Genomic DNA, 12,500 nt, shown 5'->3' with positions numbered 1-12,500 from the left:
TCACCTCCTCCATTATACTGTATGCTGAATTCCTCTATCTGTATTCACCTCCTCCATTATACTGAATGATGAATTCCTCCATCTGTATTCACCTCCTCCATTATACTGTATGATGAATTCCACCATCTGTATTCACCTCCTCCATTATACTGTATGATGAATTCCTCCATCTGTATTCACCTCCTCCATTATACTGTATGATGAGTTCCTCCATCTGTATTCACCTCCTCCATTATACTGTATGATGAGTTCCTCCATCTGTATTCACCTCCTCCATTATACTGTATGATGAATTCCTCCATCTGTATTCACCTCCTCCATTATACTGTATGATGAATTCCTCTATCTGTATTCACCTCCTCCATTATACTGAATGATGAATATCTCCATCTGTATTCACCTCCTCCATTATACTGTATGCTGAATTCCTCTATCTGTATTCACCTCCTCCATTATACTGAATGATGAATTCCTCCATCTGTATTCACCTCCTCCATTATACTGTATGATGAATATCCTCCATCTGTATTCACCTCCTCCATTATACTGTATGATGAATTCCTCCATCTGTATTCACCTCCTCCATTATACTGTATGATGAATATCCTCCATCTGTATTCACCTCCTCCATTATACTGTATGATGAATTCCACCATCTGTATTCACCTCCTCCATTATACTGTATGATGAATTCCTCCATCTGTATTCACCTCCTCCATTATACTGTATGATGAGTTCCTCCATCTGTATTCACCTCCTCCATTATACTGTATGATGAGTTCCTCCATCTGTATTCACCTCCTCCATTATACTGTATGATGAATTCCTCCATCTGTATTCACCTCCTCCATTATACTGTATGATGAATTCCTCTATCTGTATTCACCTCCTCCATTATACTGAATGATGAATTCCTCCATCTGTATTCACCTCCTCCATTATACTGTATGATGAATTCCTCCATCTGTATTCACCTCCTCCATTATACTGTATGCTGAATTCCTCTATCTGTATTCACCTCCTCCATTATACTGAATGATGAATTCCTCCATCTGTATTCACCTCCTCCATTATACTGTATGATGAATTCCTCTATCTGTATTCACCTCCTCCATTATACTGAATGATGAATTCCTCCATCTGTATTCACCTCCTCCATTATACTGTATGATGAATGCCTCCATCTGTATTCACCTCCTCCATTATACTGAATGATGAATTCCTCCATCTGAATTCACCTCCTCCATTATACTGTATGATGAATTCCTCCATCTGTATTCACCTCCTCCATTATACTGTATGATGAATTCCTCCATCTGTATTTACCTCCTCCATTATACTGTATGATGAATTCCTCCATCTGTATTCACCTCCTCCATTATACTGTATGATGAATTCCTCCATCTGTATTCACCTCCTCCATTATACTGTATGATGAATATCCTCCATCTGTATTCACCTCCTCCATTATACTGTATGATGAATTCCACCATCTGTATTCACCTCCTCCATTATACTGTATGATGAATTCCTCCATCTGTATTCACCTCCTCCATTATACTGTATGATGAGTTCCTCCATCTGTATTCACCTCCTCCATTATACTGTATGATGAGTTCCTCCATCTGTATTCACCTCCTCCATTATACTGTATGATGAATTCCTCCATCTGTATTCACCTCCTCCATTATACTGTATGATGAATTCCTTCACTGGTTGCCCATTTCTCGTGGCAACAGGTCACAAATCTTGTTTCTGTGATGGCACACTGTGTAGTATTTCACCCAGTAGATTTGGAAGTTTATCAACATTGGGTTTGTTTTATAATTATTTGTGAGTCTGTGTCATCTGAGGGAAATATGTGTCTCTAATATGGTCATACATTGGGCAGGAGGTTAGGAAGTGCAGCTCAGTTTCCACCTCATTTTGTGGGCAGTGTGCACATAGTCTGTCTCCTCTTGAGAGCCATGTCTGCCTACGGCGGCCTTTCTCAATAGCAGGGCTATGCTCACTGAGTCTGTACATAGGCAAAGCTTTCCTTAAGTTTGGGTCAGTCACAGTGGTCAGGTATTCTGCCACTGTGTACTCTCTGTTTAGGGCCAAATAGCATTCTAGTTTGCTCTGTTTTTTTGTTAATTCTTTCCTGTGTCAAGTAATTATCTTTTTGTTTTCTCATGATTTGATTGGGTCTAATTGTGTTGCTGTCCTGGGGCTCTGTAGGGTGTGTTTGTGTTTGTGAACAGAGCCCCAGGACCAGCTTGCTTAGGGAACTCTTCTCCAGGTTTATCTCTCTGTAGGTGATGGCTTTGTTATGGAAGGTTTGGGAATCGCTTCCTTTTAGGTGGTTATAGAATTTAATGGCTATTTTCTGGATTTTGATCATTAGTTGGTATCGGCCTAATTCTGCTCTACATGCATTATTTGGTGTTCTACGTTGTACACAGAGGTTGTTTTTGCAGATTTCTGCATGCAGAGTCTCAATTTGGTGTTTGTCACATTTTGTGAATCTCTCTCTCTCTCTGTGTGTCAGGTTTAATCTTATAAAGGCTCATGTGACCTTTAGAAAGAGAAGATCAGACATGATCTGAAAAGACAGCAACACAATGGCACAAATACCATCTATGATTAATTACGGTGTGTGTGTGTGTGTGTGTGTGTGTGTGTGTGTGTGTCTCAGAGCGTGTACTACACAATAGACTAGTACCGTTTAATGCCTCCTTCAATCAACAGTGGGAATGTCACTTGGCTAGCACTTACTCACTTAAAACCAATCTCTTTAAAAAGGGGCTCTCTGTGTGTCACTGAATTCCACTACCTCCACCTTTCTCTATCTCTCTTTCTCTCTCTCTCTTTCTCTATCTCTCTTTCTCCCTCCCTCTCTCTTTCTCTCTCTTTCTCTATCTCTCTTTCTCCCTCTCTCTTTCTCCCTCCCTCTCTCTTTCTCTCTCTTTCTCTATCTCTCTTTCTCCCTCTCTCTATCTCTCTTTCTCTCTCTCTTTCTCCCTCTCTCTTTCTCTCTCTCTTTCTCCCTCTCTCTTTCTCTCTCTCTTTCTCCCTCTCTCTTTCTCTCTCCCTCTTTCTCCCTCTCTCTTTCTCCCTCTCTCTTTCTCCCTCTCTCTTTCTCTCTCTTTCTCTATCTCTCTTTCTCCCTCTCTCTATCTCTCTTTCTCCCTCTCTCTTTCTCTCTCCCTCTTTCTCCCTCTCTCTTTCGCTATCTCTCTTTCTCCCTCTCTCTTTCTCTATCTCTCTTTCTCCCTCTCTCTTTCTCTATCTCTCTTTCTCCCTCTCTCTTTCTCTCTCCCTCTTTCTCCCTCTCTCTTTCTCTATCTCTCTTTCTCCCTCTCTCTTTCTCTCTCCCTCTTTCTACCTCTCTCTTTCTCTCTCTCTTTCTCCCTCTCTCTTTCTCTCTCTCTTTCTCCCTCTCTCTATCTCTCTTTCTCTATCTCTCTTTCTCCCTCTCTCTTTCTCTCTCCCTCTTTCTCCCTCTCTCTTTCTCTATCTCTCTTTCTCCCTCTCTCTTTCTCTATCTCTCTTTCTCCCTCTCTCTTTCTCTCTCCCTCTTTCTCCCTCTCTCTTTCTCGCTCCCTCTTTCTCCCTCTCTCTTTCTCCCTCTCTCTCCCTCTCTATGTCTCCATCTGTCTCCCGTTTCCACACCGCTAGCTGTCATGCGTGGCAGAGGATGGGGAATCATTTACATTTGTTCAGTTTATTTCTTATGGAATAATCTGTAGGAGGATGTGTTCAAGCCAAGTGTTCAGACACAAACCTTAGACACCAGTTTATTTCTTATGGAATAATCTGTAGGAGGATGTGTTCAAGCCAAGTGTTCAGACACAAACCTTAGACACCAGTTTATTTCTTAGGGAATAATCTGTAGGAGGATGTGTTCAAGCCAAGTGTTCAGACACAAACCTTAGACACCAGTTTATTTCTTATGGAATAATCTGTAGGAGGATGTGTTCCAGCCAAGTGTTCAGACACAAACCTTAGACACCAGTTTATTTCTTATGGAATAATCTGTAGGAGGATGTGTTCAAGCCAAGTGTTCAGACACAAACCTTAGACACCAGTTTATTTCTTATGGAATAATCTGTAGGAGGATGTGTTCAAGCCAAGTGTTCAGACACAAACCTTAGACACCAGTTTATTTCTTAGGGAATAATCTGTAGGAGGATGTGTTCCAGCCAAGTGTTCAGACACAAACCTTAGACACCAGTTTCTTACACTTGCCAATGATTTTCCCGGAGCTGAAATATTATTTTCATATCAACAGGCATTCCCCATTTTGATCCATCTCTACCCCTGATGGAGGCAGCTGCTGCATAATGCTCCAACCTGGACTCAGGGGCTGACGTAACATAGTAAACATAAATCCAGTACACCACAATTAGTATGGAATTTATTCATTTGTGGACGTCCATCATCCATAATGTATGATATGTTACAAAATGCAATTCATATGATATGTTCGCGAATTGCAATTGCATATGTTACAAATTTGCAAAAGATTTGATATATTACCAATTCCAATTTGTTGTGGCTAATGTTAGCAAGGTGGCTAGGTGCCAAATGCTAACGTTAGCTAGGTGGCAAATGTTAGCTAGGCTAGGGGTTAGGAGTTAGGTTAAAGGGTTAGAGGAAGGGTTAGCTAACATGCTAAGTAGTTGAAAAGTAGCTACAAAGTAGTAAGTAGTTGCAAAGTTGCTAATTAGCTAAAATGCTAAAGTTGTCCATGATGAGATTTGAACATGAAACCTTTGGGTTGCTAGATGTTAGCGTTTTACGCCTACCCATCTACCGCAACTAACCACCCTATTTTTGTTTTTGCTTTTTGTCTTACGGAACCATACCAAACGTAACATATCATACTAATCATACCTTTACCATGGTACGTCTAGTCTATGAGACCAGGCTGAATGCTCATCCTCTCTCTACTCTTTTCTCCTCTCCTCTTCTCCTGTGTGTGTGTGTGTGTGTGTGTGTGTGTGTGTGTGTGTGTGTGTGTGTGTGTGTAGCACCTCTGTAAACTAAGGCCTTAACATTTCCCGTCAGTCTTACTTGTGTTGATGGTTCTGCCCCACTACCACCTGTGTTGATGGTTCTGCCCCACTACCACCCGTGTTGATGGTTCTGCCCCACTACCACCTGTGTTGATGGTTCTGCCCCACTACCACCCGTGTTGATGGTTCTGACCCACTACCACCTGTGTTGATGGTTCTGACCCACTACCACCTGTGTTGATGGTTCTGCCCCCCTGTGTTGATGGTTCTGACCCACTACCACCTGTGTTGATGGTTCTGACCCACTACCACCTGTGTTGATGGTTCTGCCCCCCTGTGTTGATGGTTCTGACCCACTACCACCTGTGTTGATGGTTCTGCCCCCCTGTGTTGATGGTTCTGACCCACTACCACCTGTGTTGATGGTTCTGCCCCACTACCACCTGTGTTGATGGTTCTGACCCACTACCACCTGTGTTGATGGTTCTGCCCCACTACCACCTGTGTTGATGGTTCTGCCCCACTACCACCTGTGTTGATGGTTCTGACCCACTACCACCTGTGTTGATGGTTCTGCCCCTCTGTGTTGATGGTTCTGCCCCACTACTCTTTTCTCCTCTCCTCTCCTCTCTTCCTGTGTGTGTGTGTGTGTGTGTGTGTGTGTGTGTGTGTGTGTGTGTGTGTGTGTGTGTGTGTGTGTGTGTGTGTGTGTGTGTGTGCGTGTGTGTGTGTGTGTGTGTGTGTGTAGCACCTCCGTAAACTAAGGCCTTAACATTTCCCGTTTGCATCAGTCTTACTTGTGTTGATGGTTCTGACCCACTACCACCTGTGTTGATGGTTCTGCCCCCCTGTGTTGATGGTTCTGACCCACTACCACCTGTGTTGATGGTTCTGCCCCCCTGTGTTGATGGTTCTGACCCACTACCACCTGTGTTGATGGTTCTGACCCACTACCACCTGTGTTGATGGTTCTGACCCACTACCACCTGTGTTGATGGTTCTGCCCCCCTGTGTTGATGGTTCTGCCCCACTACCACCTGTGTTGATGGTTCTGCCCCACTACCACCTGTGTGTCACAGGAGGTTGGTGGCACCTTAATTGGGGAGGACAGGTTCGTGGTAATGACTGGATCTGAATCCGTGGAATGGTATCAAATACATCAAACACGTGGTTTCCATGGTTTCCAGGTGTTTGATGCCGTTCCATTCGCTCCGTTCCAGACATTATGATGAGCCGTCCTCCTCTCAGCAGCCTCCACTGCTGTGTGTGTTCTGTTTGTGTCGTTACCATAAGCGATAAAACAATGTTAAACGTTAACCATTGTTAATTATAGGGCGAGCTGCACAATGAACAAACACAAAGCATTTGGCCTGTTTTTCCATAAAGCCACCGACTTCCTCCTCACGGATGTCTAAATCGCTACAAACACACACACACACACACACATTCATACACATTCTTACACACTCACACACACAAACACACGCACATTCATACACACAACACATGAACTACATTAACTAAGCAGCCATTAGCACCTTAATGTGGGAAAGAGAAGGCCATCACCAGTCAAACGCCGAGGTTTCTTTAGGAAATCTACAACATACATACAAGGTTTTGTACAGAGCATTCAGAAAGTATTCAGACCCCTTCCCTTTTCCCACATTTGGCTACGTTACAGCCTGTTTCTGAAATTGATTACATCGTTTTTTTTCTCTCATCAATCTACACACAATACCCCATAATGACATCACAATACCCCATAATGACAAAGCGAAAACAGGTTTTTAGACATTTCTGAAAATGTATAACAAATTAAAAACAGAAATACCTTATTTACAAACAGTACCAGTCCAAAGTTTGGACACACCTACTCATTCAAGGGTTTTTCTTATTTTTTTACTATTTTCTACATTTTAGACAAATAGTGAAGACATCAGAACTATGAAATAACACATATGTAATCATTTAGTAACCAAAAAACGTGTTAAACAAATCAAAATATATTTTAGATTCTTCAAAGTAGCCACTCTTGGCATTCTCTCAACCAGCTTCACCTGGAATGCTTTTCCAACAGTCTTGAAGGAGTTCCCACATATGCTGGGCAGTTGTTGGCTGCTTTTCCTTCACTCTGCGGTCCAACTCATCCCAAACCATCTCAATTGGGTTGAGGTCAGGTGATTGTGGAGGCCAGGTCATCTGATGCAGCACTCCATCACTCTCTTTCTTAGTCAAATAGCCCGTACACAGCCTGGAGGTGTGTTGGGTCATTGTCCTGTTGAAAAACAAATGAAAGTATCACTACGCGCAAACCAGGTGGGATGGCGTATCGCTGCATAATGCTGTGGTAGCCATGCTGGTTAAGTGTGCCTTGAATTTGAAATAAATCAGTGTCACCAGCAAAGCACCCTCACACCATCACACCTCCTCCTCCATGCTTCACGGTTGGAACCACACATTCGGAGATCATCTGTTCCACAAAGATACGGCAGTGGGAACCAAAAATCTCAAATTTGGTCTCATTGCTCGTGTTTCTTTGCAGACATTTGACCATGAAGCCTGATTCACACAGTCTCCTCTGAACAGTTGATGTTGAGATGTGTCTGTTACTTGAACTCTGCAAAGTATTTATTTGGGCTGCAATTTCTGAGGCGGGTAACTCAAATGAACTTATCTTCTGCAGCGGAGGTAACTCTGGGTCTTCCTTTCCTGTGGCGGTCCTCATGAGAGCCAGTTTCATCATAGCACTTGATGGTTTTTGAGACTGCACTTGAAGAAACGTTCAAAGTTCTTGAAATGTTATGTATTGACTGACCTTCATGTCTTAAAGTAATACTGTCATTTCTCTTTGCTTATTTGAGCTATTCTTGCCATAATATGTGCTTGGTCTTTTACCAAATAGGGCTATCTTCTGTATACCAACCCTACCTTGTCACAACACAACTGATTGGCTCAAACACATTAAGAAGGAAAGAAATTCCACAAATGAACTTTTAACAAGGCACACCTGTTAATGGAAATGCATTCCAGGTGACTACCTCATGAAGCTGGTTGAGAGAATGCAAAGCTGTCATCAAGGCAAAGGGTGGCTACTTAGAAGAATATAAAATATATTTTGATTTGTTTAACACTTTTTGGTTTACTAGATGATTCCATATGTGTTATTTCATATTTTTGATGTCTTCGCTATTATTCTACAATGTAGAAAATATAAACATTTTAAAACTGGGGTAGGTGTGTCCAAACTTTTGACTGATACTGTAAGTATTCAGACCCTTGGCTATGAGACGCACGAAGGAGACCAAGAACCCAATGGTCACTCTGACAGAACTCCAGAGTTCCTCTGCGGAGATGGGAGAACCTTCCAGAAGGGCAACCATCCCTGCAGCCCTCCACCAATCAGGCCTTTATGGTCGAGTGGCCAGACGGAAGCCACTCCTCAGCAAAAGGCACATGACAGCCCGCTTGTAGTTTGCCAAAACGCACCTAAAGGACACTCAGACCATGAGAAACAAGATTCTCTGGTCTGATGAAACCAAGAGTGAACTCTTTGGCCTGAATGCCAAGTGTCACGTCTGGAGGAAACCTGGCACCATCCATATGGTGAAGCATGGTGGTTGTAGCATCATGTTGTGGGGATGTTTTTCAGTGTCAGGGACTGGGAGACTAGTCAGGATCGAAGGAAAGGTGACAAGTACAGAGCGATCCTTGATGAAAACCTGTTCCAGTGTGCTCATGACCTCAGACTGGGGAAGGTTCACCTTCCAACAGGACAACGATCCTAAGCACACAGCCAAGACAACGCAGGAGTGGCTTCGGGACAAGTCTCTGAATGTCCTTGAGTGGCCCAGCCAGAGACTGGACTTGAACCTGATCGAACATCTCTGGAGAGACCTGAAAATAGATGTGCAGCGACGTTCCCCAACCAACCTGACAGAGTTTTTTGTAGTTTTTTAAAACATTATTGTCGTTGTCTGTATTTCTGTTCTGTAAGGTCTTTTTTTTCTTAGATGAGCAACCGTGGTGACCTTTGCTGAAGTTTCAAGGCTAGGCCAGACATGAAGGAAATATATAATGTAATTAGCTGGGTCCTACAGCAACTAATAACCAATTCCTCCATTCCTCCAACATGCGTTCATCTCCTTCCATTCAGGAGGACATCTTTTGTTTCTATTTCTGGTCGGGTTGAGGAAGGGAGGGAGGGAGGGAGGGAGTGAGGGAGGGGAGGGAGGGAGGGAGGGAGGGAGGGAGGGAGGGAGGGTGTGAGGGAGGGAGGGAGGGAGGGAGGGGAGGGAGGGAGGGAGGGAGGGTGAGGGAGGGAGGGAGGGAGGGAGTGAGAGAGGTGGGAGGGAGGGAGGGAGGGAGGGAGGGTGAGGGAGGGAGGGTGAGGGAGGGAGTGAGAGAGGTGGGAGGGAGGGAGGGAGGGAGGGGGTGAGAGAGGTGGGAGGGAGGGAGGGTGAGGGAGGGGAGGGAGTGAGGGAGGGAGGGAGGGAGGGAGGGAGGGGAGGGAGGGAGGGGAGGGTGAGGGAGGGAGGGAGGGTGAGGGAGGGAGTGAGAGAGGTGGGAGGGAGGGAGGGAGGGAGTGAAGGAGGTGGGAAGGAGGGTGAGGAAGGGAGGGAGGGAGGGGTGAGGGAGGGAGGGTGAGGGAGGGAGGGAGTGAAGGAGGTGGGAGGGAGGGTGAGGAAGGGATGGAGGGAGTGAGAGAGGTGGGAGGGAGGGAGGGAGGGAGGGAGGGAGGGTGAGGGAGGGAGGGAGGGAGGGAGGGTGAGGAAGGGATGGAGGGGGGGGTGAGGAAGGGATGGAGAGGGGGTGAGGAAGGGTAAATTGCAAAAGGCGTCCAGATGAACCATATGTGTAATCCACCTAATTTAGTAAAAGCTTTTTCTTTTTAAAATGTCTTTCTGTTTCCTTCTCTTCTTTGGGGACTTCTTTTTGTTTGCACACATTCTATTATATTTGGGACATTGTGTGGAATTTGGTCCAAGTTTACTGTCTTTGTGTTTGGAATTACTCAGCGTTCCGTTGGCACGGCGACAGAGCCGTCATTAGCTCTCTTTTGTTTCGCTTCCTGCTTCTATTGTTTTATTTTTGGTTTTGTTTTCTTGAATGTTCAATATTCAGATTGTTCCCTTCTCTCCCATGTGGATTGGTTTATGCATCTATGAAATAGTTACATTTCAACAGCACACAGGGATGAAATAGTGGGTCTGATACACAGGGTTGAAATAGTGGGTCTGATACACAGGGGTGAAATAGTGGGTCTGATGATACACAGGGATGAAATAGTGGGTCTGATGATACACAGGGATGAAATAGTGGGTCTGATGATACACAGGGATGAAATAGTGGGTCTGATGATACACAGGGATGAACACAGGGCTGAAATAGTGGGTCTGATACACAGGGCTGAAATAGTGGGTCTGATACACAGGGGTGAAATAGTGGGTCTGATACACAGGGGTGAAATAGTGGGTCTGATGATACACAGGGGTGAAATAGTGGGTCTGATACACCGGGCTGAAATAGTGGGTCTGATGATACACAGGGGTCTTGTTTGACTGGCTTTTACTTTCTAGCTGTTTGTCTGTTTGAATTTGAGATGAGCAAAAGCTAACACAATAGTCTGGTGTCATTGTGTATATTATGTAGGTTTAGGTATTGTATTGTACAAATCCAGCACATACAACACTGTAACCTGCCCCAACCACGTCCTCACCGTCTGCTATTTCTGTTCATCTAAATGAAGGCCTCGTTGTGGATGATTGTCTTCCGTGTGTTTCTGAGACAGACTGTAGCTCTGTGGTAGCTGAGACACACCGTCATAGTCTCAGTCTGTCCCGTCACAGACAGACTGTAGCTCTGTGGTAGCTGAGACACACCGTCATAGTCTCAGTCTGTCCCGTCACAGACAGACTGTAGCTCTGTGGTAGCTGAGACACACCGTCGTAGTCTCAGTCTGTCCCGTCACAGACAGACTGTAGCTCTGTGGTAGCTGAGACACACCGTCATAGTCTCAGTCTGTCCCGTCACAGACAGACTGTAGCTCTGTGGTAGCTGAGACACACCGTCATAGTCTCAGTCTGTTCCGTCACAGGCAGACTGTAGCTCTGTGGTAGCTGAGACACATAGTCTCAGTCTGTCCCGTCTGTCCCATCTAACATCTCTAGTAGTCTGATAACATCTCTCTAGTAGTCTGCTAACATCTCTGTAGTAGTCTGCTAACATCTAACATATCTGTAGTAGTCTGCTAACATCTAACATCTCTCTAGTCGTCTGCTAACATCTAACATCTCTAACATCTCCTCTCAACCTCCTCTTCCACCTCCTCCTCTCCTCCTTCTCCTCTTTATTCTCCCCTTCCTCCTCCTTCGTCTTCCCCTCCTCATCCTCTTCATCATCATCTTCCTCCTCTTCCTCCTTCTCTTCCTTCTCCTCCTCCTCTTCCTCCTTCTCTTCATTCTCCTCTTCCTCTCCTCTTCACTCAGAGTATGACAGAGGGACAGCAAAATAGAACTGTGTGTCTATTTCTGGATCATCAACAAAGAGTCTTTTTAGTGATTTCACCCAGAGGACAAAAAAAGTAAAGTGTCATGGAGATTGAGTGTGATGTATTTTCTGTACTGTGATTGGCTGTTTCAAAGAGTCCATCTCAGATGTTGTTATATGACCTTCCACTCTTTGTTTACATGTTCTTCCCCTTGTTTGTTCAGGCGTTTCGTGTCCCCAGAGATGTTCGGTTTTGGGATGTTGAGCATCACAAATGTTGCTCTGGAAACCTGGTTTCACAAGTCAAACAGCATTCTGTTTGGTCTAGTGTCCTGAGTGTGACCATATAATGGTTTACACTCCACCTTCTAACGTATGCTATGCTGCCACAAAGCTCAATAGAAAACCGTCTCTCTCTTTCTCGCCCCCTTACCCTCCCTCCCCCTTTTCCTCTCTCCTTTCCCTCCCTCCCCCTTTTCCTCTCCTTTCCCTCCCTCCCTCCCTCCCTCCCTCCCTCCTCCCCACCTTTCCCTCCCTCCCTCTCTCAGGTCTGGAACACCTCCCGTTCATGATGATGTCACACCCCCTGATCCCTGTCAGTATGGCCCCTGCCTCCGTCTCCATGGCAATGAGTCAAATGAACCACCTCAACACGTTAGCCAGCATGGCCTCTGCTGCCCAGGTCCACCACTCTACCCTCTCCTCCCGTGGCCGCATGGTCACCTCCGTTATAAAGGTATGTTAGCATGGAGGTCACTTCTGTTATAAAGGTATGTTAGCATGGAGGTCACCTCTGTTATAAAGGTATGTTAGCATGGAGGTCACCTCTGTTATAAAGGTATGTTAGCATGGAGGTCACCTCTGTTACAAAGGTATGTTAGCATGGAGGTCACCTCTGTTATAAAGGTATGTTAGTATGGAGGTCACCTCTGTTATAAAGGTATGTTAGCATGGAGGTCACCTCTGTTATAAAGGTATGTTAGCATGGAGGTCACCTCTGTTATAAAGGTATGT

The 12,500-nt window shown here is 44.9% G+C and overlaps 1 protein-coding gene across 2 annotated transcripts in view; it reads left to right on the top strand.

Moving 5' to 3' along the window:
* LOC118936671 (dachshund homolog 1-like) overlaps positions 1 to 12,500 on the top strand; it is a 93,201-nt gene that overhangs the window by 48,367 nt on the left and 32,334 nt on the right. For both annotated transcript variants that reach the window (XM_036981962.1, XM_036981963.1), the window contains exon 4: positions 12,035 to 12,222. In XM_036981962.1, the coding sequence (XP_036837857.1) occupies positions 12,035 to 12,222 (188 nt within the window). The remainder of the gene's footprint in view (positions 1 to 12,034; positions 12,223 to 12,500) is intronic.

This window comes from Oncorhynchus mykiss, chromosome 7 (assembly GCF_013265735.2).
Source record: "Oncorhynchus mykiss isolate Arlee chromosome 7, USDA_OmykA_1.1, whole genome shotgun sequence".
In the NCBI taxonomy this organism is placed as follows: Eukaryota; Metazoa; Chordata; class Actinopteri; order Salmoniformes; family Salmonidae; genus Oncorhynchus; species Oncorhynchus mykiss.
The sequence above is the reverse complement of the archived record's forward strand: the minus strand, read 5'-3'. Positions and strand labels throughout refer to the sequence as shown.